General features: G+C 50.3%; 2 protein-coding genes across 2 annotated transcripts in view; one reads left to right on the top strand and one right to left on the bottom strand.

The window, feature by feature from the left end:
- Nucleotides 1–3811, top strand: part of FTH1 (ferritin, heavy polypeptide 1) — a 4789-nt gene extending 978 nt beyond the window's left edge. The window contains exons 2-4 of the mRNA XM_014948801.1: nt 1420–1566; nt 2359–2484; nt 3472–3811. Coding sequence (XP_014804287.1) covers nt 1420–1566; nt 2359–2484; nt 3472–3636 — 438 coding nt within the window. The 3' untranslated portion in view covers nt 3637–3811. The remainder of the gene's footprint in view (nt 1–1419; nt 1567–2358; nt 2485–3471) is intronic.
- A 324-nt stretch (nt 3812–4135) lies between these two features.
- BEST1 (bestrophin 1) lies at nt 4136–16709 on the bottom strand. Its single transcript, XM_014948798.1, has 9 exons — nt 16454–16709; nt 15062–15156; nt 14418–14651; nt 13265–13419; nt 12085–12162; nt 9337–9489; nt 8832–8912; nt 7444–7595; nt 4136–6287 (listed from the first exon to the last, which is right to left on the bottom strand). Exons 1-9 carry the CDS (start codon nt 16603–16605, stop codon nt 5087–5089), a joined length of 2301 nt encoding a protein of 766 aa, XP_014804284.1. The 5' UTR covers nt 16606–16709; the 3' UTR covers nt 4136–5086.
- Between the last annotated feature and the right edge of the window lie 9923 nt (nt 16710–26632).

The raw sequence follows: 26632 nt of genomic DNA, 5'->3' as shown, positions 1-26632 counted from the left end.
GGGCGCAGCCCCGCTCCTCCCCCTCCCTCCCCCACCCCCCCGCCTTTGGGGCGTTCTCGGCCTTCCCCTGGGGGTGGGGCGGCCGCTTGTTTTCTTTAGGTGTTTTCCTTTTATCTGGGAGGCGAACTTCGGTTACACATTAACCGCTCTCTGTCCCTTGCCCTTGGCGGACACGTTATCAGCACAGCTCAGCAGGTTCCAAGCGGCTCTGCCCTTGGGGCTGGGCTGGATAGCAGGAGTTGACTAACGAAACGATTGGCACCTTTCCCACAGGCGTTCTTGTCTCTTGAGGCAAGGTTTTTCGTTCATGGTTTTCGAAGTGAAGTGGTAGGAACCCGTGGTTTCCTTGGCGCTGCGCTTACATGCCTGACTTGGCGTGAGGTTCCCATTTTAGCCATAGCTGAGATGAGTAACTTTGGTCCAAACTCTGACCTCTGTGCAGCAATCTTGGTGTTTGAGGCGTGCTGGTAACTTGAGACTTTCTAGTGGCACTGTTGTATGTTGTGGCATTTAGGTGTAGAACTTCACAGCTTGCTTCTGTGTCACTGTGATGGTCTGAACCTCAGCTACGTGCTGAATGTAATTACATTGGTGGGTGACTGTGGTACACAAGCACCAGTGTCTTACCTTGAAACCTCCAAGCTGCTGGTTTAAGAGCAGAGAATTCGGTAGCAGTTTGTCTGGTGAATAACTGGCAGTTGGTACAAAGCCTTCCATTGAGTCCTGCCTAATGGCTCTGACCAAAGAACAAACAAGCTGTGTGATGGCTTCTAACTGCTGTTACAGTTTTTTTAAGGCTTTCAAATAAATGACCTTGTATTTAATGTTGAATATGTATTTTAGTTCAACTTATCTTTTGTCTTTTAAATGTGGTGCTGTTTTTTTTCCCCCAAATGTAGGAAGTCAGGGACTCTTAGCCTAGTCCCTGATAAGCCTAGGGAAGCATGGGAGCTTTATTGCAAAAGTACTTAAAGTTCTTGGCTGCCCTTAATCACAGTCAAGGTTCTGACTTGCAACATCAGTTATTGTAAACAAACTCAGGCAAACAAAGGGAGCAGGGAATATTTCTCCTTTAAAGAAAGGCTTTTCAAGTCTGCTGTGTTGGTGCTCAGAAGAACAGGTACCTGTGGGGTTTTTTCTATCTTCAGAACTGAACTACAAATACCATTTATTTGTGTTCATGGTAGAGATACAGGTTAAAATTTAATCCTAGTCAGGAAAATCTAACTTGCTGCTAAGGAGAGAGTTTTGCAACACTGCCTTTCTGTCATCAGTGCTACTGTTAGCCTTAGCTTGGACTCCAGGCATCTTGAAGTAGAGCTGATAGGGGACATAGCTGAAGTCACAGCACGGACTTGGCTTTGTGTGACTGCTGGAGTCAGGCTTGGGGTTTTGAGCGTATGAATTCTTATTTTGCAGTCCTACTATTTCGATCGGGATGATGTTGCTCTGAAAAACTTTGCCAAGTACTTCCTGCATCAGTCCCATGAGGAACGTGAGCATGCTGAGAAGCTGATGAAGCTGCAGAATCAGAGGGGCGGACGCATCTTCTTGCAGGACATCAAGGTGAGGAGTGGAACTGTGGGTTGTCCTGTCTTCAGACTGGAAGGGGACGAATTTTCCTGTGTCCTCTCCCAGCAGGAGCAGCAGCTGACAGTAGATAAGCGTACCGCATTGCTGTGACCTGTGTGGCACTTTGCCCACAGTCTAGGGATGCGTAGTAATTTGATAATTTGTGCTCACCGACTAATCAAAAGTACTTCCTGGTAAGAAGAGGATGCTTAACACTAAGTGGTGTGCTGTGGGGTGAGGGTAACCAGAACACAAGTGATTCATCTACCCTAAATTTAAAAAGAGCCTTCTCTGTTCTCTGCACCATTTTGTAGAGAACTCTTGACCTGCTTGCCGTGGGAACAGGAAATCTCAAGTTTCCGATTTGTAGTGAGCCATAACAAGCAGATTTCATAGCAGTTTTCTTGATGTCACTTTAATAAGATTATTCAAAACAGCAGAAAGTAAGCAACGTTGTAGGGACAGTTTAATGCAGGACAACTCTTCATGTGGAAAACAGCAAACAAAGTGAGTGTGAGGGAGAAGAAAGTAGTACTACTAGCTGTCTTGCATGTGAGAGCTCTGAGGACATAACATGAAGGGAATCGAGGGGATGGGGACAGGTCTGGGACTTGGAGCATGCATTCAGTTCTGTTTGGAGTGCTCTGTGTGTCCACCAAGTTTTTGAAGATACCTAAATGCCTGAACTTGGTCTAAACAGGTTTTGAGACTGGTCTAAAAGACTTTGCTCCTTAGTGGTCTGTTGGTGCTTAGAGTAAAATATTGTTGTGTGCTTTCCCCTTCTAGAAGCCAGATCGTGATGACTGGGAGAATGGACTGACTGCAATGGAGTGTGCCCTGCACCTGGAGAAGAATGTGAACCAATCACTGTTAGAACTGCACAAATTGGCAACTGAGAAGAACGACCCACACGTAAGTAGATGCTGGAGCTGAGGAAGTTAGACCCTTGTATGTGTCTTAATTGGGTTTAGGGGTGAGTTGTGTGTCCCTGCTATCCCTAAAGGTGAAAAAAGGGTGTGAGGTGGTGGTGTAGCCTTTCCAAAGGGAAGGGCCCAGGTGTCAGCCTGTACCTTAGCCCTTGGGTAGGATTATTGCCATCTTTCTCCAGAAGGACCAGTTGCAGTGTGGGAGGGTGGCTGGGGCCTGCCTTACAGAACCGTGGGTGGTATTGATTTGTGCAAACCCTTCTGTTGCTCTTGGGAACAAAGAACAGCATTCTGAAGGAAAGACCTGTATTAAGCTCTGTGAAGAAGGCTTGTTTCTGTGAGGGATGAGTTCTTTAAACCACTGGATGCCTGTAAGGCTGTCATAAAATTTTGACAGTCACTTTGGAATGTTTAAAGCCCTGACACTTCAGAAGATGATGAAAATACAGGTTTTATCACAGATGGAAGTTACTGGCAAAGCTGGATTGAGGCCTCTTACCATCAGAAAGAGTAACAGCTGTCCGACTCAAAGCACTCTTGGAAGTGTCCTGCATAAGTTAAAGGGACTTTTAAAAACAAACAAACAAAAACCCCAAGAATTTAACTGGACCATTCTACAGGTGTAAATCCTCGTGGTCATGAATTCAAGTGCTGTGCAGTGGGGGCTTCTAAATCTGTTCAAGAACTTGCCTATTGCTCTCTGTAGTGAGGAAGAGGGGAGGCTTCTTTAGCTGACATTGTCCTACAAAGTTCTAGAGAGAATGTTTCTAGATAAACCTGCCCCACTCTGTCTTGTTCTGGCATTGCTGAGGCAAAACTAAAGGCTTCTTCCTCTCAGGCATCTTCTGCAGCTTTAAAATTGTCATTGTGTCTTCTCCTTACCCTAGGGAGGATTGGTAGGATTTCAGATGCTGTTTCAGCAGGATAAGCTGTGTCTGGGCCTAAATTTTAAACTCTTTTGTCTCCCTTTCAGTTGTGTGACTTCATTGAGACTCATTACCTGGATGAGCAGGTGAAAGCCATCAAAGAGCTGGGTGACCATGTGACCAACCTGCGGAAGATGGGGGCACCAAAATATGGGATGGCAGAGTACCTCTTTGACAAGCACACCCTTGGGGAGAGTGACAATGAGAGCTGAAGTCTTGCCAGGAGCCACCCTATATGTTTCAGTGGGACTCCTACTTAACTGTCCAGCCATGCATGCATCTTCAGCTATCTAGATAAACAGTTCTCATACTCTGTACCAAATATCAACCCTATTTTCTCTTGTGTTTTGTGTATTGCCCTCCATCCAATAAAGTGATTTGGTTCAAGTTGGCTTTTTTCTGTTTCTCTCGGGAGTGAGAGGCCTGAACAGATTGTGCTCCATCTGTTGTGGCAGCCCTCTGAAGTTGGGCGTGGTTGAAGGAGTAATATTAGAGGGGTCAGGTTTTACTGTTGGGTTTTTTTTATTATAGAAATGACTTCTTTTTTTTTCCAATCCAGTGGGATTGACTGTGAGAATTGCTACAGTGACTAAAGTTGTGTTTTAAATGCCATTACCACCAAAGCTGTGGCTGTGATGAATGTTGCAAGGAAGGTTTGAGGCTCTAAACTTCCTGAACTGGTGGCTGTGAATTTAGATGAGGCTACTGAAGGCAGGGTTAGTGCCTCCCTAATTACTGTGCCCATCTTAATGAATGGCATGACACAAGTTTGTCACGTGCCCCCCTTGTGATACAGGAGCTCTGCAGCTGTTTCTGGAGATAGAAGTAGGAAAACCTGTGTGGTTTCTCTAAATTTCCCTATTGTTGAATGGAAACTAAAATGAGGAAATGAAACGGGTGGTCCTAGACTTCAGCCTTGCTTTTATTTTCTTAGGGAAGACGGTAAAAACCTCACAGCTCCCTGGTGTCTGCTACCATCCAGATGCCACTGATGTGACAGTGCTCAGAGAAGTTAAGTGTGATGTGGAAGCAATGTGCTGGGCTGACACCATTGGCTGTGGCCACCTGTTCTAGTAGACACTTGCCCTGCCTTATCCCATTACTTTTTCCAGGACTGGAAAAACATCAGCCAGACATGGCTTCAAGAAGCACTGTGGGTCTGTGTCACGAATGATGTGACTTGCTTCTGTCCCTTCCTTTTCCTGGAGTATCTTGACAGTAGTTCAAGTTCTGCCTGAGACTTGTAATGGGTGAGAAATATTAACCTAAAGCTCAAGTTCCAATTTGTGCAGTGATAAGGAGGGGGGGGGGAAGTATCATTAACTATATTCTTGTGCTGTTTTGTGCTACACCTGCACTCCAGGTTCTTCAAGCTGAAGATACTGCACCTTTTCCTACAACCAAAAAAAAAAAGGGGGGGTTTTGTTTGGTTTGTTATTGTTGCAACACTAAAGTTGTGCCTGCTGCTGTACCTGAGGTCAGTGTGTCATCAGGGCTGGCTTTAGCCTTAGGCTGGGCTATGTGGTCCAGCAGAAGGAGGTTTGGCTGCCCTGTCCTTCTCTCTGGGTGGGTGCCAGTGTGGCCAGGTGTACAGATACTGCCATATCACTAGTATGGCAGGTATCTCACCCAACTCTGTGTGTGTGTGTCTCTTGGTTTCCTCTAGCTGTACTGATCTGTCTGCTCTTCACACGCGCTTTCGCTGGTCTCCATGATCACCTCCATCAGCCCCACGTAGTCACCTTCGGCTAGAGAGATGCCAGAGTCATTGGGGGATGGACTCTCTGCTCGTCTCGGCTCTTTTGTAGGAGGAGTATTTGTGCTTCCATTTCCAGTATCTTTTGTGGTCCTGGAAACCTCTGCTGGGTGCTGGTCTGGAGCGCTGGCTGCATCTTCTGAACTCATGGTGTGAGTATCAGGGCCCGTGTTGCCCATGTGGGATCTCTTCAGCACTGGAGATGTCACAGGAGTGAAGGAGAAGCAGAAGGAGGTGCTGCCTCTGGGGGTTTTGTTACTGGGAGTGTGAAAGGCACTTGAATGCTCTGAATTGGGGACGGCTGATGCTGTGTTCTCCAGGGTTAGCCAGGGTGGGTGGGAAGCTTTCAAGCTCTTCAGACTCTTGAAGCTACCCTGCTTCTCGTGGTCTGGGGACTCTGCCAAGAAGGGGAATTTAGGGCTGTTTGATGCTGTGGACTGAGCTCCTGGACTCCCTGTGGTGGCAGCTTCTCTGCTCTTACTGTTAGAATGGCTCTTCTCTTCTTCTACTGTTAGACACAGCGAGTCGGGACCTTTGCCCTGATCTGTTGGCCAAATAAACGTTTCCTTTGCACCTGAGCCAAGGGAGCTCTGGCTTTTATACACGTCGCTGACCTTGGATGGTGAGGAGTTGACAATGACATCCCGAAGAGAATTCGAGCACGCAGTGATGCTGGAGAGTGCGGGAGGCTTCTTGCGGCCTTGGCGTCTAGAAGGGAAGATCATGGGGATAGAGCTGATGGGTGTCTGTGGAGCACTGTAGAAACCAGGTCTCTCGTAGAATGGGGTTGACATGAAAGCATCAAAATCCCTGAGTTTTCTGTCTTCGCTGTCCCACTGCTCCTGGGAGCTGGAATCTCCCCGTGGTTGATTGATGCTGCAAGGGCTTCCAGACTTGCCTATGTCTTGGTAGGTATAATGAGAGAAAGGGGATGTAGGCTCTCCTCGCCTGCGCAGCAGGTTCATCCGGGAAGAGGACCTGGAGAAGCTCGGTGACTGGACACCCAGGAGACGGCCCAGGTGTCCCAGTAATGGTGTGGAGTGGTTCGCTTCCTCGTTCTCTTTAATTTGCTCCAAGGGCTGGAACTCCATCTCTTCTTTCTGCATGCTGGGGAAAGGTAAAACGGGCTGTTACGTGGTCACAAAAAGAAGGTGGTTTCTTGTGGAGAGGGTGGCAGCACAGGGAGTGCTGCTGCCAGTGACCAGCTTCTCACTTCCTGTATTGCCATTAGATATGTGTTAGGTCCCCCACCATGGAGGTGCTCATAGTGGAGGGAAGGGTGACAGAGGTATCATTTTCGGTGGGTGATGCCAACGGGATGAGGTTCAACAAGGCCAAGTGCCAGGTCCTGCACTTGGGTCACAACAACCCCCTGCAGCGCTACAGGCTTGGGACAGAGTGGCTGGAGCTGCCTGGCAGAAAAGGACCTGGGAGTGTTGGTCAACTGTCAGCTGAACAGGAGCCAGCAGTGTGCCCAGGTGGCCAAGAAGGCCAACAGCATCCTGGCCTGTGTCAGGAACAGCGTGGTGAGTAGGACTTGGGAGGTGATGGTCCCCCTCTCCTTGGCACTGGTGAGGCCCCACCTCAAGTATCCAGTTTTGGGCCCCTCACCACAAAAAAGACATTGAGGGGCTGGAGCAGGTCCAGAGAAGGACAATGAAGCTGGTGAGGGGTCTGGAGAACAAGTCTTATGAGGAGAGGCTGAGGGAGCTGGGGGTGTTCAGCCTGGAGAAGAGGAGGCTGAGGGGAGACCTTATTGCTCTCTCCAACTCCCTGAAAGGAGGGTGTAGAGAGGTGGGGGTTGGTCTCTTCTCCCAAGGAACAGGCGACGGGACAGGAGGAAATGGCCACAAGTTGCGCCAGGGGAGGTTCAGATTGGATATTAGGAAAAATTTTTACACTGGGAGGGTTATTAAGCCTTGGAATGGGCTGCCCAGGGAAGTGGTTGAGGCACCATCCCTGGAGGTGTTCAAAAGAGGGGTTGACATAGAGCTTAGTGACGTGGTTTGGTGATGGTTTTTTATCAGAGTTATGTTGGTGGTTGGACTAGATGATCTTAAAGGTCCCTTCCAACATAGACAATTCTATGATTTTACGTTGGCCGTTATCTTTGGATGAGCCTAGAAGTATCTTGGAGCACAATTTCACAAACTATGGAGAAAGATATTCCTGCTTCCTTTTACTCTTTAAACACAATATCCTGCACAAAACCTGGTCCGAGGTGTGACCGTGGACTGTTCTGACATCCTCTGGCTGCGCTCACCTGATATCAAAAGTTGAGCCGAGGAATGATGGACGCTTGTACTCAACGGTGGCCACGGTGTAGGGTGGCTGGGGATCAGGCTCATTCCAGTATAGGTCCTTCTCCAGAATGGGTAAATCCTGATGCATCTCATCCACTGCCATAAGGGAGACCTGCAGGGGACAGCAGAAATGTCACACAGGATGAGCAGCGATACGTGCGGACAAAGGAATCGGGGCAGGAGGAAGCAACGTAGCACGGAAGGGAGGCAAGTGGCTGAGTTTGCTACGTGATTTCCTGGCACTTGGTGGTTTTTCTGATTAATTGGAGGGACAGTGGTGCTGAAGGAGACAGGAAAGCAATATGCTCCCTGGGACAGAAGGGCTGAAGGTGAAGAGTTACTGCATGGAAGAAAGCAGAGGAGACAGTTTAGATACAGACACAGGATGGAAAAAGCTCACGAGAGGCAGTAATCACAGAATGCTATGGGGTTGGAAGGGACCTCTGGAGATCGTCTGGTCCAACCCTCCTGCCAGAGCAGGTCCCACAGGAATGTGTCCAGGGGGGTCTGAATGTCTCCAGAGATGGAGACTCCACCACCTCTCTGGGCAACCTCTGCCAGGGCTCTGCCACCCTTAAAGTGAAGACGTTCCTCCTCGTGTTTAGGTGGAACTTCTTATGTACAAGTTTGTGCCTCTTACATCTTGTCCTGTCCCTGGGCACCACTGAAAAAAGCTTGGCCCCATCCTCCTGACATCCACCCTTTCAGTATTTATAGGTGTTGATCAGATCCCCCCCTCCAAGTCTTCTCTTCTCCAGACTAAAAAGACCCAAGTCCCTCAGCCTTCCCTTATCAGAGATGTCCTAGGCCCCTCATCATCTTTGTAGCCTCTGCTGTCCCCTCTCCAGCAGTTCCCCGTCCTTCTGGAACTGGGGAGCCCAGAACTGGTCCCAGTGCTCCAGATGGGGCCTCCTCAGGGCAGAGCAGAGGGGGAGGATGACCTCCCTTGACCTGCTGGCCATACTCTTCTTCATGCATTCCAGGAATGACGTGTCACTGAAAGGCAGTGAGGGTATGAAACAAAATTTGGATCCATCATGTGTGCCAGAGCATGGACTAAAGCTGCAATTAGTCTCTGTGCACAAGATATGCCAAATTCCCTGTCTTCCCTGGTGTCTGGGGGGTCTTCTTGACATAAGCCTTGCCCCACATTCTTTCTGGAGCTTAGGGTTCCTCGGCTTCTGAGGGGGAGCACTGAGCTGGCCACCTCCACCCTTATATTTGTTGGGAGCCTTATGCTCTCCTAACCATCTCCCTCAGGAGATCCTTGCTGAACCCTCAGGCGCAGTCCTGCCTCAGTGTTCCTCTGCAGGTCAGGCTCACCTGGAGGATCCTGCCTTCACTTTACCTGCAGGTTCCTGTCGATGAGCCAGTTGGTTTCAAAGTCGTCATCATCCTCCCCAAAAGGGTTGATGAGTTGCTCGGCCACCTGCGTGTGGAGAGCAACACAGAAAGGGTTATTGTAGTCATACCTGCCCTTTTTCCTGTGTGGAGAAGGTCTGTGGGGCAGAATGTGATCTCCAAAAATGGAGGTTGGGAGACTTTGGTACACACATAGCCCTCCTGCAACTGCAGACCACCACTGCAGGTGAAGCGTAGCCTTTCCTTTTCCCCAAACTAGTCAGGACCAAAGCTTAGGAAAGAAAAGTGAAGCTGGTCTCCTGGGTGAGTCACTCCGAAACTGAGAAGGTCTTGGCAATACCCTCAGCCCCTTTTGGCCCCCTCTTTGTCTGCCAGCACCTGGCAGGTTGCCCATGGACTGAAGAACACAGCTGGGTCACTGGTGAGTACACACTGGAAAAAACCCTTGGCTAGATCAGATTCCAGCTCCAGATGTATGTTTTTGGGCTTACCTTTAACCAGCCAGCATAGAAGAAGAACTGCAAAAACGTAAAGACGGGCACGAAGAGATCTAGTTCGTGGCCAGGATATGCTTTTTCTGGATCCAGGAACTGGCGCCCGATGAGACAGGCCAGGAAGAAGCTGTAAACAGCCACGGTCACCACCTGGGAAAGATGCCAGGGGACACATCAGAGGAGCTGGAGTTCCCCGGTTGCTTTCCCGGCATCTCTCTTCACTTCCACCCCACACAACTCCCAAACAGCCACGAGCTGCTGGCTCTGTAGCCTTTGGAAAACCCTGGATTCAGTTACGACAGACTTCTCTGCTTTTCGCAGGAAGATGCATTTCAGCTGCAGAAAGCTGTAAATATGCCCTTTGCCCTTGAGCTGTTACACACAGGGTGTTTTGCTCCCTGCTGTGCCTGGAGTGACATCTCTGTAGGTGTCACAGGAAGATAGTGGCAGAAGAAAGCACGTGACATCCTGGATTGAAAAGCTTAAACACCTGCCACGTGGCTGTGTGCTTGTTCTGCTGCTGAGTGTTGTGAGCTCTTCTCATTCCTGCCTTTGCCTCTCCTGAAAACTATCTCCATCCCCTGGTGACTCAGTCTGTGCTGGCAGGTCCCTTCCAAGGCAGGGAGGGGAGCCTGCTGCCAGCTCTCAACTAGCTCCTTCCTTCCCAGTACTCACACTGGGTTGTTTTTTCTTTTTTTTAATATTTCCCTGCTTGCTTGCCCGGATTTTAGGCTATGGTGAGCATTGTGCTTTTTCTCTGTAATCATGGGACTGGAAACTTCCCCTTTTCAAATTAAAAGCAGCTGAGATTCTTGCGTGATCTCTTGACGCAACAAGGCAGGGGGAAGGGGGGGTTCAAAACAAACACCCAGAGTCACAAGACTCTGGAGCCAGCCCCAAGTTCCTCGTGGTGAACAGCGTGGGGCTGTTTCGTGATGGGCACGATAGAGAGTGCCTGGAATGACAGACTTTGCATTGTGGATGGGTACCTATGGGGAAAAAATAATAAGGGTCGTGTATTGCCCTGTACTCGGCACTGGTGAGGCCCCACCTCGAGTACTGTGTCCAGTTTTGGGCCCCCTACCATAAAAAAGACCTAGAGGTGCTGGAGCGGGTCCAGAGAAGGGCGACAAAGCTGGTGAGGGGTCTGGAGCACAAGTCTTATGAGGAGAGGCTGAGGGAGCTGGGGTTATTCAGCCTGGAGAAGAGGAGGCTGAGGGGAGACCTTATTGCTCTCTCCAACTCCCTGAAAGGAGGGTGTAGAGAGGTGGGGGTCGGTCTCTTCTCCCAAGGAACAGGCGACAGGACGAGGGGAAATGGCCTCAAGTTGCGCCAGGGGAGGTTCAGGCTGGAGATTAGGAAAAATTTTTTCAAGGAAAGGGTTATCAGCCATTGGAATGGGCTGCCCAGGGAGGTGGTTGAGGCACCATCCCTGGAGGTGTTCAAAAGACGGGTTGATGTAGTGCTGGGAGGTGTGGTTTAGTGATGGTGACGCTTCTTGTTTGTTGTGTGGGTGTCTATTTTTGTCAGTGAGGTTGACGGTTGGACAAGATGATCTTTGAGGTCCCTTCCAACCTAGAAGATTCTGTGATTCTGTGATTGCAGAGGGGGACAAAGACATGCTGTGATACTGCTTTTTGCTCCCGGTCTGTGCAGGAATAGCGTTTCCCAACGTGTTCCCCATTAACCTTCATGGCTGTGTGGATGGAAGCGGTTCCCGTTTGGCGACGGAGCGCGTTAGTGTTATCTGAGCAGCTGGATCGGATGAGACAAAAGGAGCAAGTTTGGTGCCAGAGTGTCTGTCTGGGTTTGCTTGGAGAGAGCTATCTAACAGCTGAGGACGGGCACACAGCTCGTGCACGTGGCACAGCTCCATCGGAGCAGCTTTGGATCTCGGCTCCGCTGAGTAGGAAGAAGCTGCTTCAGGGATGTTCTCCCTGCGAGGGGGTGCAGGGAGTGGATCTGTATTTCACTGAATTTCACTGAATTTTAGAGTTGGAAGGGACCATAGAGATCATCTAGTCCAACTCCCCTGCTGAAGCAGGATTGCCCAGAGCTTGTCAGAGCACGTTACTCAGGACTGCATCCAGGCGGGTCTTGAAAATCTCCAGAGAAGGGGACTCCACACCCTCCCTGGGCAGCCTGTTCCAGGGCTCCGTCACCCTCACCGTGAAAAAGTTCTTCCTCATATTCAAGTGGAACCCTTTATGGTCCAACTTGTGCCCATTGCCCCTTGTCCTCTCACTGGCAACTACTGAAAAGAGTCTGGTTCCCTCCTCCCTCAGCCCGCTCTTGAGATACTTGTAGGCATTGATAAGGTCTCCCCTCAGCCTTCTCTTTCCAGACTAAAGAGTCCCAGCTCTTTCAGCCTCTCCTCATAAGGGAGATGCTCCAATCCTTGAATCATCTTTGTAGCCCTACACTGGACTCTTTCCAGTAGTTCCCTGTCCCTCTTGAACTGGGGAGCCCAGAACTGGACACACTATTCCAGTTGTGGCCTCACCAGATTTCTTGGTGTTTTCCTGGGTGGTTCACATCATGCTTAGTTGTCCCTGGGCAGCGTGTGTTTCCGTGGAGGTGGCTGTGTCTGAGTTATGGGAGTGGGGATGAGGTGTCCAAAGGCACCTCGTGTCGGTGTGGTCTGTGTGTGGGTCAGGCATGGGTGTAAATGGGGGTACCCCCTGTGGTGTAGGGCAGTGTGTGCTGGCAGGCAGCAGAGCAGTACATGGGGGGATTCCTTCTCACCTGAGTGTAGACCAGGGGGATGCTGATCCAGTCATACCCGTAGAGTCGCCCGCACTGGCTGCGCAAGGTGTTGAGCTCCTGCAGTGGGGAAAAGGAATGGTCTGTCAGCCATTCGTGTCATAGAATTGTCTAGGTTGGAAGAGACTTCTCAGATAATCGAGTTCAACCATCAGCCTATGTCCTTCATTGCTCCAGCCCATTCCTTCCCACTCGCACCTCCTCTGAAAGGAGTGCTCAGCCAGGACTCCTGCTCCCTCAGTGCCCAGCCTCACCCCAGCAGACCACCAGAAGGGTCTCACATTTGCCCTCTGGAGAAACTTCTCACTGCCTGGATGCCTCCATCTGAGCCCAAAATCCCTTCCTAGCCCAGTTCATAGCAGTGTTTTGCTCCTCACAAAATGAGCAGCCAACAGGTTAGGCAAAGAATATCTCAGGAGCATCCTTTTGTCTCTCCTGACTATGTAGTGCATCTAGATAAATAGCCCAGAGGGGGATCTCTCTCTCTCTCTCTGGGCAAATGAATCTCACTCCAGGCAACAGAAACAATGTGACTTTCTCTGCACATGAATACCAGGAAGGATGAGCTGCTCTGGCCTTTTTTTTCTCTGCAGCTGGGCAGGGATGGTTGCCAGGTCTTGCCTGTGGCGCATGGCCTGCTTCCCAGCACTATCTAAGAGTTTTCAATAGTGAAGTTTTCTACAGGGATCTTGGTTGTTGTTTTGACCTCTCCTGGTCTTTTCCAGATACAAGCTTCCTTGTGGCTTTCCATCTGTATCCTAGAGACCTCCACTGGCCACTGTTGTTAGCTGCTCTGGAGTGCGTGAAGGCTGGAGGAAGGTTGATCAGGGACCTGTTACATGTGCATCTCTCACACCTAGATGTGAGTCCTATGGTTCCTCCCAGTCCCACGTTTCAGAAAGATGTCACATTCCCCTTGCATCTAATATATGTGACGTTGCTACCATGTCTGTAGGTCATGAAAAGCTCTGTTCTGCCACGAGCTGGAGAGTGGCAGGGGGGTGTTTCCCATCAAAGTTAATGTAATATTGCCAGGAAAGGCTTGGCTCGCTGTCCTGCCTCAGCATTCCTCTTCCTTGCCTGACCTCTGGAAACCCCTCTCGTTCCACATGGGAGACTGGATAAGGATCTCAAACAATGTCCTATTGCCTCAGTCACTCACATTCAGGATGCCTTGGAGTAACACGCTGTCCCGGATCCTCCCCTCGTTCCTTGCCTTCACAGCCAGGTTGGAGAACCACACACAAGGGATCCAAAACTTGTTGTGGGGGGAATTCAAGCTCTCAAACTTCTTGTGCTCTTCTGGTGTCATGAGGCCTGGGAAAGAGTAGATGGGAGAGGGATGGCCACAGAAGGCAGAAAGGACTTGATCTGGTCTGAAATGAAAACATCTACATCTCAGGTGGTCACCTTAGCTCTCCTTAAAAATCCCAGGAAAGACTCAGGCCCTCAGCCTTTGGGACACATGTAGAAGTAACAAGTCTTCTTGTTAAAACATTGAGTTACAGAAGCATGAGGCAGGCTTTATCTCATTTAACTTTGGATGTTGCAGCATATCTGACCTGATCACAGTCACCAGGGAGATAAGTGCTGCTGAGGGTGTGGTTGCCTGCTGTAAGTAGAAATTTGTTGAGAAGGGGATAACATGTGTCCTAGAAGTGCTTGTTTCTCTCTGTGTGTTGCAAAAAGAACCCAGTTGACTAGAGTAGGTGCAGACATCTCTGTTTGGGCAGACTGGGAAATGTTATACCTTATAGACCATCCTCAGAGAGAATTCAGGGAACTGGACAGTTAAAAGTTGGGAGGTTTGAGGCTCCAATTTACACCTGCCAAGTGGAAAACTGTTGCCCTGAGGGAGGACAGACACACCACTTGGCAGGGGTCTGCTGGGCTCTGCTGTAGATCTGTGTGTAGGGTCATTTACTACAGAGAGCTCTTCTCCCTTCCCTTCCCTTCCCTTCCCTTCCCTTCCCTTCCCGGGGCTGCCCTGCGTCCTGCAGCACGTCTGCATTCCCAAACTTCATCTCGACACTCTCCTTAGATAAAAAATTTGGGCAGAGACCCTTCATCTTTCAAACAGGCCTTCCAGCTACTAGTAGGAACGCACTTGCTGTGCAATGGAGAAACATAAATGGTTGATTATTTCAGAAGAGCAGATGCTTCCCACCCACTTCTTCACCCATCAGCTGAGCGCATCGCAGCACTATCCCATCTCCACTCTGAGGGTCGTGTGTCCCTTTCCAAGGCTCTTTGCCCCAAAACCAGCGGCGAGGTGCTGGTTCCAGAGCTGTGTGGAAGGCAGTCCCAGTACTGACCTGCCCTCACGACGTGCTCCATGCTGGGGAAGCGCTTGTAGACAGCCGTGCTGACGGAGCGCAGGATGAGCACGCTGCACAGGTTGCTGTAGCGCATGAGGGTGCGTCGCAGGAGCCGCCCGTACTCATCCTCCCCGTCCACGTTGCAGGAGACCAAGTTCATGATGCGGTCGGGCCACGGGATGCTCTCGTACTGAGCCCACCAGCGGGACACCACCAGAGCCACGTAGAAACCTAGAGGTGAGCTGAGCAGATTAGCCATCCTAAAGGATGTACATGCTTGTGTGTAGGAGATGTCTGGGACTACTCGTGTGGGGATGGGTGCAGGCGTGCCTGGAGGGCAATTCGAATCTCCATGCTAACCTCAGAGTCTGGTTTTGCCCTGGTTTGAGGTTTCATGGTTTATTTGGTGCTACTTAGTGCCTGGCAGAACCCAGAAATGTGCTAGTACATCTGGCCAGTGTGAGCTGCATGTTGGGGCCGTATCTCCCCGCTGCAATGTGGAATGATGTATTCTGAGTTTTACACAGGCAGAGGGAGGGATGTGCTCAGCAAATCTTGCCTGCCTGCTGCAATATCAAAACCAGGGAGAAGAAATGCTGTCCCTTTCCCCTCCCTGTGTGTCCCCAGACCGAGCTCCTTACCCAGCACGAAGGACACGGGGATTAGCTCAGCATAGCTGTTGCAGTAGAGCGCCAGCTTCTCAAACATCAGCCTTTGGCTCTCGCTCAGGATCAGCCTAAAAGGGAGAAAGAGAAGCATCAGCCTCAAAGAAGAGTCTGTGCCTTGCTGGGGCTGCGGGGATAGGAATCCGGCAAGGGAAGCCAAGGATGGACACTGCCACACTGTGAGTCTGGGGAGGATGTGAGTGAACAGCCCCCACGAGCCTGGGACGTCAGCCCACCTCCCCAAAACACCCTGCTGAGCAGGCCAAAGGAGCCAGAAGTGGTCACCAACAGGGAGAGAGGTGAGTCGTGCAATTTGATGCCAGGAACCACCCTGTTTTTCTCACTCAGGACAGTGCTATGTGGTATTGAGGGACTGATACAGCGCTCGGATGTGCACCACAGTTCACTTCATATCCTGCAAAATGTCAGTTCCTGCCTCTTTCTTAGAGCTGTTTCCCTGCCTCTGTGGTAAAACCAGCTGGGGAACTCCCTGTCTTTCTTCACCAAAACCAGACCAGCCACAGACTACAGTTGCTTATTACGGATTTGTGGTCCCTGAGCTGATGTCTGCTCTCAAAAATGCACCCAAGGTATCGCATGTTGTGTAACAACGGAAACTCTCTCCTAAAGCTCCTCACTCTGGGACATCTGAAAGAGATGGGGTTGTTCAGCATGGAGGAGAAAAGGCTCCAGGGAGACCTTAGAGTGGACTTCCAGTATCTGAAGGGGGCCTACAAGAAAGCTGGAGAGGAGCTTTTTACAAGGGAATGTAGTGATAGGACAAGGGGTAATGGCTTCAAACTGGAAGAGGGGAGATTTGGATTAGATCTCAGCAAGAAATTTTTCACTGTGAGGGTGATGAGGCACTCTAACAGGGAACAGGTTGCCCAGAGAAGTTGTTGAGGCTCCATCCCTGGAGGTGTTCAAGGCCAGGCTGGATGGGGCTTTGATTAACGTAGCAGGGGGGTGTCCCTGCCCATGGCAGGGGGGTTGGAACTAGGTGATTTTAAGGTCCCTTCCAACCCAAACTGTTCTGTGATTCTATGACCTCCTGTACTAGTTCAGTCTTGATCTCTACTGATCTACACATTATTCTTCTGTAGGTAATCATCAAATGCAACTCTTCATCCCGGTGAAGGGAAACTGTGTCACTTCCCAGGACACAAAAAGGAGATTTATCAGCTGCTAAGCCATTTTGGAGCAGTGAGTTCCTTATAATCCAGAGGCTGGTGAGTGGCTGTCTCACTCCAGCTCCTCTCAGGAGGAGATCCAGGATCACTGTCCCAATCCCATGTTGCTCAGTTGTCCTGCTCCAGGACAGGCTGAGAGCTGGGGGCTGCGTTAGTGTCGGGGTGTCAGGATGCTTACCTGTAGATGAGACTGATGGTGAAGTAGAGAGAGATGAAAATAAGGAACTCGGAGTAGAGAAGTTTGTAGATACTTCCTTTCCATTGGAGCAGGAGCTGCGAGAAGGTGCCTAGGCGGGCGTCAGCCACACGGTTGGTGTATGTCACTGTCATCACAGATCCTAGTGGAGACACAAAATGAGCAGATGTTGAAGCTGCTAGGAAGCTTGCACAGAGGGAGGAGACAGGGACACCTCCAGTGTCCCAGCAAGCAGGAAGAGAGAAAGAAACGACGAGTTGAGATCAAAAGACAGGCAAGAAGTCAGTGACAGAGAATTGGGAGGAAATTTATGGTAGGCAATTAATTTGATGAGCTGCCTTCTTTTTCCTGCCTTTCAGCTGTGTGTGAGCTGGTTACAGTGACAGAGGATATAATTTCTGGAGAAGCCCTTGGTTTCTAGTGTTTGATTATCAGCATTCAAGTGGGGCTGGCTGGTCAGAGTGGACAGAGCCCACGTACCGCTCCCTTCCACAAACCATATGTTTAAGATTAATTCTTGGGTTTGCAAACTCCAAAGTTTCATTGTATTTTTTTTTTTCTTGTAGTATTTGCTTGAAATATGTTGTTTCTGTAAATCTGCTTGTCGGGGAATGTCTTCCTGAAATACTGCTAGGAAAAAAAAAAAACAAACCAAACAAAGGAAAGCAAAAACCCCAGAAAGGAGAATTTTTTTGGTACTGATCCAGATGAAAATAGCCCTTTAGATCTGATAGTTTTTGTAGCACTTGCCCAACAAGTATAATTGTCTTTAAATTCAGGCCATATCTCTACTGTGCTGGTCCTGGTCCCGTTGGCAGAACAGCCCTCCCTGTTAGCGGAGGGATGGAGTTTGGCCAGGCTCACAGAGCACAAATTCCAGCAGCTCCACCTCCCCTCTCCTTCAACCATACGTTGCACAATAAATCATGCTGGATGAAAAAAAGGCATTCAGGCTCATGAAATGCTTCCCGACCATGCAGCTTTCCCGTTGTGCTTCTTCGAGTCTAACCCTGGATAAAGAATTCTTTATCATCAATTAATAATCAGACTCACATTCATACAAACCTACATTTGTTTTTAAAAAACCAAACCAGCGTAATCCATGCCAAGCAGATAGGTCAATGATCCCTTGGTTCATAAATAATTATCCATTGTGAAAACTGTTGGTATTTTTAAATCAAAACACATTACTGGGATGTTGCACAGACATTGCTGTCTAACAGAAGCACTAATGTTAATAGTGATGGGGCCTTGGGATCTCCCCTGAATGATGGAGGCAAAGAAGCACTTCAAAGGACAATTCAGACCTTACTGCTCTGTAGCAGCAGCTGAAAGCAGGTTAGTTTGTGTCCGTGCTCCTCATTTACACATCTCAGTGAAAGATCTACAGTTATATGGGGACAAGTCCAGTCTCGGTGAGATGGTGCTGTGCAGAAAATCAGCAACCTCTCTTTTCTTGGCACCTTCAACCAAATGGCATCTTTTTCCTGGGTTTGGCTTTTCAGTGCTGCTCTTCCTTTGGGTTTCCATCTCATAACTCTCTCTGAGTCCCCTCTCACAGGTTATAATGGAGGAGCAGAGCTGGCACCTGCCCTGCCAAGGGCTCCCTGGTTGCACAAATGCATCTTTCACTCGAGCCTCGTGGATGTTCATGGCACTTACCTTGTGTATTTTTGGCCAGCGCACAGGACTCTTGAAAAAGAGTGGTTTTCAGCCGCCCGAGGGGCTGCACACACATGGGCTATACAGATGAGAAATGTATGCAAACTCCCAGAAATTTGTTGGGGGCTGCTCAGGGAAAGCCGGCTGTTTTCTCTACGCTTTGGATTTTTAAAGTGCTCAAGGAGGCTCTTCGTTGCGTAATTCAAATACAGATTCACTTTTGACCAAACATGGAAAACTTGCTCTTGTCCGTGTAAATAATGGATGTCACCCTCTTCTATGCAGTTCTGCTCGGACATGGGGGCTTCTCCTGATCCCTCCGTCCCTGAATGGTGAAGGCACTTCCCTACCCACCTGTGGGACTGTCCCAGGATGTCACTCAGCAGCTGGCACGCTCAAAGCACCCTTTGGAGTGGAGGTGGGTGGTGGGAGGTGACTCACCGGACACACCGGAGTCGGTATGGGGAGGAAGAACCATCCCCTTTGCCATGTCCCCAGGGACCTGCTGCCTACCACTGCCTGCCTGATCCATCCAGACTAACCATTGCACCCTTGAGCTCGACTGACACTAATTGGACTGGGGGAGTCCACATCGACCAAGATCCCCCAAGAACAAGCCTGCATCAGGTGCATTACCCACCACGCAAGACGGCAAACAGACCCAAGCAGCTCTTGGAGATGGAGAGCAAGAGGGTGGAGTGGACAGACGGAGCGAGAGGAGGTCGCGGAGAGGCAGGAAGGAATCGCTCTGCTCTTGGGAGGACTAGATACTCACAGTCATGGGCTCCTGAGCTGCTCTGGAGGCTGTGGAGGTTTGGTCCTGCACGTGTCCCTGCTGGGTCCTTTGTGGCCCACGCCACAGCCCGCCTCCTGGTGCCCCCTTGGCTCATGGAGGGGGGATTGAACCTGACAGAGGCGGTGCGCTAAGGAGCCTGAAACCCACTTGGGAGCTGCAGCCGGTCACTTGATGCCGTAATCCTCCCTCATTACAAAAGAGACTCTGTTGTCTTTTGCCCCGTTCCCTTCTAATCTTCTGAGTAAGCCCTGCGTGTTTATAGAGGCGGCCGGAGGAGGGGGAGGCAGGGCTGGCTGCTCGGCAGCTGCTGCTGCTAACTCCTGGCACAGCCATGGTGGCTGCCAGGAGAGAGGCATTTTTCCTCTAATTCTTTCCTGTTTGGTCCCTTTCTCCGTGTCACAATCTTGCAGGAGCCCCAGGAGATTAAGTAGGGCTGGAATTTTCCACAAAGGCTAGAAAATGTGTCACCCCTGGGGGCTGCGCAGCCCTCTCTTCCCTGGGGAAGCTCCTGGCTCCTTAGGTCGGTGAAACACCTGGCCCATGCTCTGCCTGGTTCTTGGAGGATGTTTCTCTCTCACTTCTCACTGTCTCTGCTTTCCATGGGTGGGTTTGTCCTCTCTTCCAGCTGTGGTTTGGATGCTGGGGACCTCCACTCTGCCACTGGCTCCCCAGGTTGGTGAAACACCTGGCCCATGCTCTGCCTGGTTCTCAAAGGATGTTTCTCTCTATCTTCTCGCTGTCTCTGCTTTCCATGGGTGGGTTTGCCCTCTCTTCCAGCTGTGGTTTGGATGCTGGGGACCTCCACTCTGCCACTGGCTCCCCAGGTTGGTGAAACACCTGGCCCATGCTCTGCCTGGTTCTCAAAGGATGTTTCTCTCTATCTTCTCGCTGTCTCTGCTTTCCATGGGTGGGTTTGCCCTCTCTTCCAGCTGTGGTTTGGATGCTGGGGACCTCCACTCTGCCACTGGCTCCCCAGGTTGGTGAAACACCTGGCCCATGCTCTGCCTGGTTCTCAAAGGATGTTTCTCTCTATCTTCTCGCTGTCTCTGCTTTCCATGGGTGGGTTTGCCCTCTCTTCCAGCTGTGGTTTGGATGCTGGGGACCTCCACTCTGCCACTGGCTCCCCAGGTTGGTGAAACACCTGGCCCATGCTCTGCCTGGTTCTCAAAGGATGTTTCTCTCTATCTTCTCGCTGTCTCTGCTTTCCATGGGTGGGTTTGCCCTCTCTTCCAGCTGTGGTTTGGATGCTGGGGACCTCCACTCTGCCACTGGCTCCCCAGGTTGGTGAAACACCTGGCCCATGCTCTGCCTGGTTCTCAAAGGATGTTTCTCTCTATCTTCTCGCTGTCTCTGCTTTCCATGGGTGGGTTTGCCCTCTCTTCCAGCTGTGGTTTGGATGCTGGGGACCTCCACTCTGCCACTGGCTCCCCAAGACTCTTCCCACGTGTTCACTTTCTTTTCTGCTTGCTTCTCCAGCAGCACTCGGGGGCTGTCACTCCTCTTTCTTGCGTGTCACCCTGGAAAATACAGCTCCTTGTCTTTGTCCTCAAGCCAGAGAACTCCTTGCCTCTATCTCTCCAAGATCCTCAGTCCCTTTTCTGCTCCCAAGCTGTCCCTCACAATTGTGACCATTTGTCTCTTCCACCATCTCTGCAATCTCTCCTGGTAGGTCTTGAAGACATTCCCCTTCCATGAGCCTCTGAATCAAGATCCTTTCTTACGAGATTAGTCTTGCTGTGACATGCAGCCTTCACTGTCAGAGGGCTCCTGGGCAGCAACCGTGTGCCCACAGGCACAGGACTTTGCAGAGCCTGCAGCTCTTCAGGAGGACCTCCATGTCTTCCCATCTCCTTTCTGCTCACTCGTTTGGGAAGTTGTCTCTATTGCCCAAGGTAATAACATCAGCCCCCCTAAACACCAGTATTTCCTCCAGGCAGCTCTTGCTGAGCTGCTACAACATTTCAGACAAGGAGCTGCTCTGAGCCTTAAGCCAAGCCATGGCCCTGTCTCACCACCTGGGCCCAACTTCATAAGCATGCTCTGACCCTCCTCACCTCCATCATTTAGCCAGCTGTGGGCCACTGTGGAGGAGGAGTATAGATCTGATCCCTGCAGGTGTGAGCATCTGGAGACCCAGGCTCCTCGGTGGGGCTTTGTGGGGTTGCCATGTGTTTTTTTTCATGGCTATTTCCAACAAGAAGGCAGCAAAGTCTTCAGTGAAATTAAAGAAAGAGCTAGTTCTTGTCATAACCTACTTTCTCTTGCACTGGTTTATGTGCCTGTGCCTTTGACACTTGTTTAGCATTAGCAGCGGGGATCACTTTGTCCAAACTGTAGGTTTCTCCTTTCTGTGTGGCTGAACCTAGATAAAGGGAAGATGTTTCATGGCTTCTCGGAAGCAGGTACTGCCTGGCGTCTGTCTAATCTGTCTGGAGACATTCAAAACCCACCTGGACACATTCCTGTGCAACCTGCTGTAGATGGACCTGATCTGGCAAGGGGGTTAACTAGATCCCTTCCAACCCCATATCATTCTGTGATTCTGTAATGGGGGGTTTCTGGTGCAGTCCTGGGAATGGCTGTCAATGGTGGGGAGATCATAGATTAAAATGTGGGATTCGGTGCCTGCATCTGAGGTTTTAATTCTGGTGTAGGGTGTGGTTTGTTGGATTACCTCTAGTCCTGATTCCTTTTGGACAAAAAGGGAGGGAACAATCCTTGTGTCCTCTCCTTGCCACCAAAACCTCAGAGATCTCAATTCTCTGAGATCTGCCTTATAGCAGCCTTCCAGGTACCTGAAGGGGCTACAGGAGAGATGGGGATGGATTCTTGATCAGGAATTGGAGTGGTAGGATGAGGGGGAACAGTTTTAAACTGAAAAGGGAGAGATTTAGACTATATATTAGGAAGAAATTCTTTCCTGTGAGAGTGGTGAAACACTGGAACAGGTTACCCAGAGAAGTTGTGGCTGCCCCATCCCTGAAGGGGTTCAAGGCCAGGTTGGACGGGGTTTTGAGCAACCTGGTCTGGTGGGAGGTGTCCCTGCCGGGGCCAAGGGGGGTTGGAACTTGATGATCTTGAAGGTCCCTTCCAACTCAAACCATTCTATGATTCTACAATCTGACGTCTCCAGGTAGAAGCTGCTCTGTATTGGATTGTGATATGCAGAAGGACACGGGCACACATCTGGTGGGAGTAAGTTACCACATCTGGGAGGCTGCCACACTATGTGTTGGGAGAACAGGTATAATTGCAGGGGGAAGGGATGGACCTGGAGCACTTGACCTTACCAGGGTCCTTCCTGGATGAACACCCTGGCCCTGGAGGGATGACTTGCTCTGGATAGGTGGGTGGGCAATGCAGAAGAGAATAGGCAACATGAGGCTTCTGCAGTCTGAGATACAGACCTGGCAGGAGAAGCAGAGGCATGTGGAGGGCCACTGGGAGATCCTCATATTCAAGGTGTGGAACTAGATAAGGGCTCTTATCAGTGGCCAGAGGCTAGTGAGTATGGGGTTGCCTCACTGGCCCAACCATAGGAAACTCATCAAACCGACTGAAGGAGCACGTAGCTTTGTGTCTACTGTCATGAGCAGCACCTGACAGCTCAGGGGGAAACAGAAGCATCCACCAGGACCTCAGCTGTCCTTGCTCCAGGCAAGCAGTGAGGCAGGGGTGCTGGTTCAGGTCCTGGGGTGGCCACTCCTGTGCGAGTGGCATCTGTCTGGGACAGGAGGTGGCATGCCCTAGTTCTTCTGAGGCTCTGGGCCAGTGTTGTCCCTGAGAGGTGTACTGAACTAGGTTTGTTATCTGCTCTGTTATGGGGCTGTGAGGTCCCTGAAACCTTGCTCCTAGGTTGTAGCTGCTCCTGATGAGGATTACAAGGTTGGGACAGGGTCCCCAAGTGATTCAGGATCATGACAATGTCCTGAAACACTAAAGAGCTCTGTGAATGGGGGTAAAAGCTGGGAGAGCATGGAGGTGGACTCGCTCTGAAGGCAAGGTGGTCCACACAAGGGTCCCACTCCACGGTTTGGTCCTCCCCTTCAGCAAGGGATCCAGAGAGAAGGAATTAAAGGTCAGGCAGGCTGAGACAGCTCCTGAGGGTCTTGGTGCCTGAGCCTTCATCCCCATACGTGGCAGGGGGACAAAAATGATTTGGGTGAGACATTTGCTGGAGCTGTTCAGGTGCCCCTGGGGACTAACGCGCAAAACCTCGTGTCCTGCTCTTTGTGGAGGGATGTGCTGGCATCTGGGGGACTCTGCTGCCCTCCTCTGAGAGTAGCTCCTCTGGCAGCTTGTGCGGTTCAGAGTGGCTGTTAGGACAGCACGAAATATTTGTGGAATTTAATATGAAAGTAAATAACTCGGAGGCTACCAGCGTGGCGGCGCTGCTTGTATCTCTTTTCATGTCCCCTGTGGCCTCAGTCCTTGCAGGCCTTGAGGAAGACGCCGGTCTGAAAGCCTGGCAGAGGAGAAAGTAAGGAGGTGCTGACATCCATCCTCAGTCTCACAGCTCTGGAATAATTCTGATTTTTCTCCATTTTACAGATACGGAGATTGAGTTACTGTGACGGGAATTGAATCCCTGCTTTGGGAATCCCAAAGGTCTGATTTCCATGCTGAATTAGCTGCAGCTGTCTGGGAAAGGCTTGGTGCCCTCCTTGCTGTCTCCCAGAGAATAATAAGTGCTTCTCTCAGAAGGATGCCGTGGGTCCCAAAGCTTGGTGAAGTCCCTTTCCCTTCTCCAGTTTCAGTGCTGAGACGGACACAGAGGCAGCTGGCATCAGGGGTGCCTCTCAAACTGACATTCTTCCCTGGAATCTGATGTAATAAACAATATAAATTAAAATAATAATAATATAAAAAAAAAAGAGACAAGGAAAGTACATGAGGGGGTGCTGTTTTGCACAGACAGGATTTACTCTGAGGTTTGAGCTGGGCATGAATGTTTGAAGAGGATGCAGTGACCATCAGTGACCCCCCAAGCCTTCTTCCCCTTATTTTTGAGATCTATCACTCATTCTGCACCATCCTGGGGGCACACTGAGGGTGCTGCCCCCCCTCACGTAGCAGTCGAGCTCAGTGTAATAATTAATTTCCTTGTGGACTATGTGCTGTTCTGACATAGGGAGGGAGTAACTTACTGCTCTAGTGGAAGAAGCCACATCCCTGTCAGCTCTACTGCCTTTTACAAGTGTCTCTATGTTTTTTTTCCAGCTCTGTGGCAAATCAAGAGCCATCTGGTAACACTGGGCTCCTGTGAGGTGGAGTTGGCACGTGTGTGTGTATAAACAGCCATTTGGGATGGCAGGGATCAAACTGCAGGATCCCTGGGAATCCTGGCCAAGAGACTCGATACATGGACAGACTGACTGTACCTCACTGGGATTATTTTTGGCCATCACTCCTGGACACATCTAGATATGTCTTTACCCAGGAGACATCAGAGATTGTTGCCCAGGTGACATATCTCTCCCTCTCCCTCTGATGCTGCATATTTCAGTTTGGACAGACAGGAAAAGGAGGAAAGAGCCCTTAGCGAGGTCCCCCGTGGTGGGGATCAGGTTCCAAAGGGAGGACCACATGTTGGTCACTTCTAGGGACCACTTCTAGGGACCTCCTTGCAGATGTTGTGGGGATGCAGGATCGAGAAGTTTCTGGTTGGATAAACAGTGACCAAATTATCCAGCAGAAAGGATGGTCTTCCTAAAAAGCTGAGGGACAGCACTCCTTTCCCTCTGAGTTTCCCAGCTGCTCTTTTTCCTTTCCAGTCTGGTGTCTCTTCTCCTGGGTTCAGGCTGAACCCTTCCTTCAAAGGATGCTGCGGAGCAAGGAGGTTGCTCTCTGTCAGCTCTCTCCAGCTGAGAACCAGCAGAAACAGCAGCGTCTCTGGTGAGTCTCTGCTCAGTGCCACAGTGTGATTGCTCTCAGCAGCATCCCTCTGAGCACTGCTGACCCCCCCCTGCTCTCCTGGCCCTCAGTCAGGAGCTGAGCATTACGCTTTTCCAGTCTTTTCTTTTCACCCTGGAACGAGGGTTGCACTTTGCTGGGTGATCAAGGCAGATTCCCCTCCATGAAATCGGAGATCTTAGACCCGGAGGTCCCAGAGGACCCTTGCTGAAGCCCTTCCAGCTGGTTGAGCAAATGTGCTGCGCAGCTGGGGCTGAGACTGCCCAGAGGGAGGGGAGGGAAGGGAGTGGGTGGATGAAGCCTGGAGTTTTAGGCCATTTGTTTTCATTCTCATTTTCATGGCAATAACATCCGGTCTGGGTTTGCTGGGTCAGGGGTGTAGTCCTGCTTTCCAAGCTCTAAGATAATCCCTGTTTCTCCTTCCCTTTCCAGCCTGAGTCTGGGTTTTTCTTCTTTTTTTTCTTTTTCCTTTTTTTTTTTTTTTAAATTGTAGTAGGATCTGAATCTATGAGCAGAGGAGGCTTGAACCCTCTCCCATGGCTGGGAAGCATCTGTGCTGGGTGGTCTTGCACCTTGTTTGAATCAAACTCAGGATTTTGAGTCTCACTTTTCATTTATGATCCATTCAGAGAAAGGTGTGGGCGCTCCAGGAGGGAATAAGAAGGATATGATGTGGAGGCAGAGCTTCTTGTCCAGAGGAGGCAATTAGAACCACCAGAAACAGAGCCCACCAGATGGGAGTCTCTGCTTTGCCTTTTTCCTTTTTTTTTTTTTTTTAAATTGTAGTAGGATCTGAATCTATGAGCAGAGGAGGCTTGAACCCTCTCCCATGGCTGGGAAGCATCTGTGCTGGGTGGTCTTGCACCTTGTTTGAATCAAACTCAGGATTTTGAGTCTCACTTTTCATTTATGATCCATTCAGAGAAAGGTGTGGGCGCTCCAGGAGGGAATAAGAAGGATATGATGTGGAGGCAGAGCTTCTTGTCCAGAGGAGGCAATTAGAACCACCAGAAACAGAGCCCACCAGATGGGAGTCTCTGCTTTGCCCTGGTGGTTCCTTGGTAGATGTGTACCAGTGTCTGTCTCCACAGAGCCTGGGCTGAGAGGAGGTCACTGGAGAATGGTGTGGAGGGTCTCCAGAAGTGACAGGGGTCTGCTCGGGGTGCTGGAGGAGGTGTTCAGGCTCCTAAACACCTCGGAGATGCAGAGCTGGGTTGGAGGACCCAATGGGGTGCCACAAGTGTAACCCTGAGTCTGAGAAACCTGGAGGAAGGACTTGGGGCATCCTTTCCTTCATGAAAGAGCTGTGAGGAGCAAGGGATGTGACTCTCAAGAAGAAACAGAAAGCCTTAGCAAGATGCTTCTTTGCCTGGAGGAGATGGGAGGATGAGAAACAAAAGGTGAAGAGGCAGGGGGAACAGCATTTTGACAAGGTAGATCTGCAGGAGGGATGAAGTGGGGGTGAGTGGGTACAAGTGGAGGAGCAGTGGTAGCAGGGAAGATACAGGAGGGGAAAGGGTGACTAAAAACACCTGTGGCAGCAGGGAGGTCAGGGCCTTTGCAACAGGTCTGTGCCTTGCTGGGAGACTTGCAGGGAGGCAAAGTCGATTTTATGACGCTTCGTTGCCCAGAAGTCAGTGATTTTTTTTCAGATTCCATGAAATGTGATGGGAAATAATGCGGGAGAGAGCAAAGTACTTCCATGGTGTGAGACGAGGGTGCTGGGTTGGAGCTTCCGACTGAACCGAGACTTTAAGGTTGTCTGGTGGTTTGTTGTCTTTTCAAACTGG

This window comes from Calidris pugnax, unplaced genomic scaffold (assembly GCF_001431845.1).
Source record: "Calidris pugnax isolate Ruff unplaced genomic scaffold, ASM143184v1 scaffold107, whole genome shotgun sequence".
NCBI classification, from domain to species: Eukaryota; Metazoa; Chordata; class Aves; order Charadriiformes; family Scolopacidae; genus Calidris; species Calidris pugnax.
Note: the sequence above shows the minus strand (reverse complement) of the source record. Positions and strands in the feature narration are given on the sequence as shown.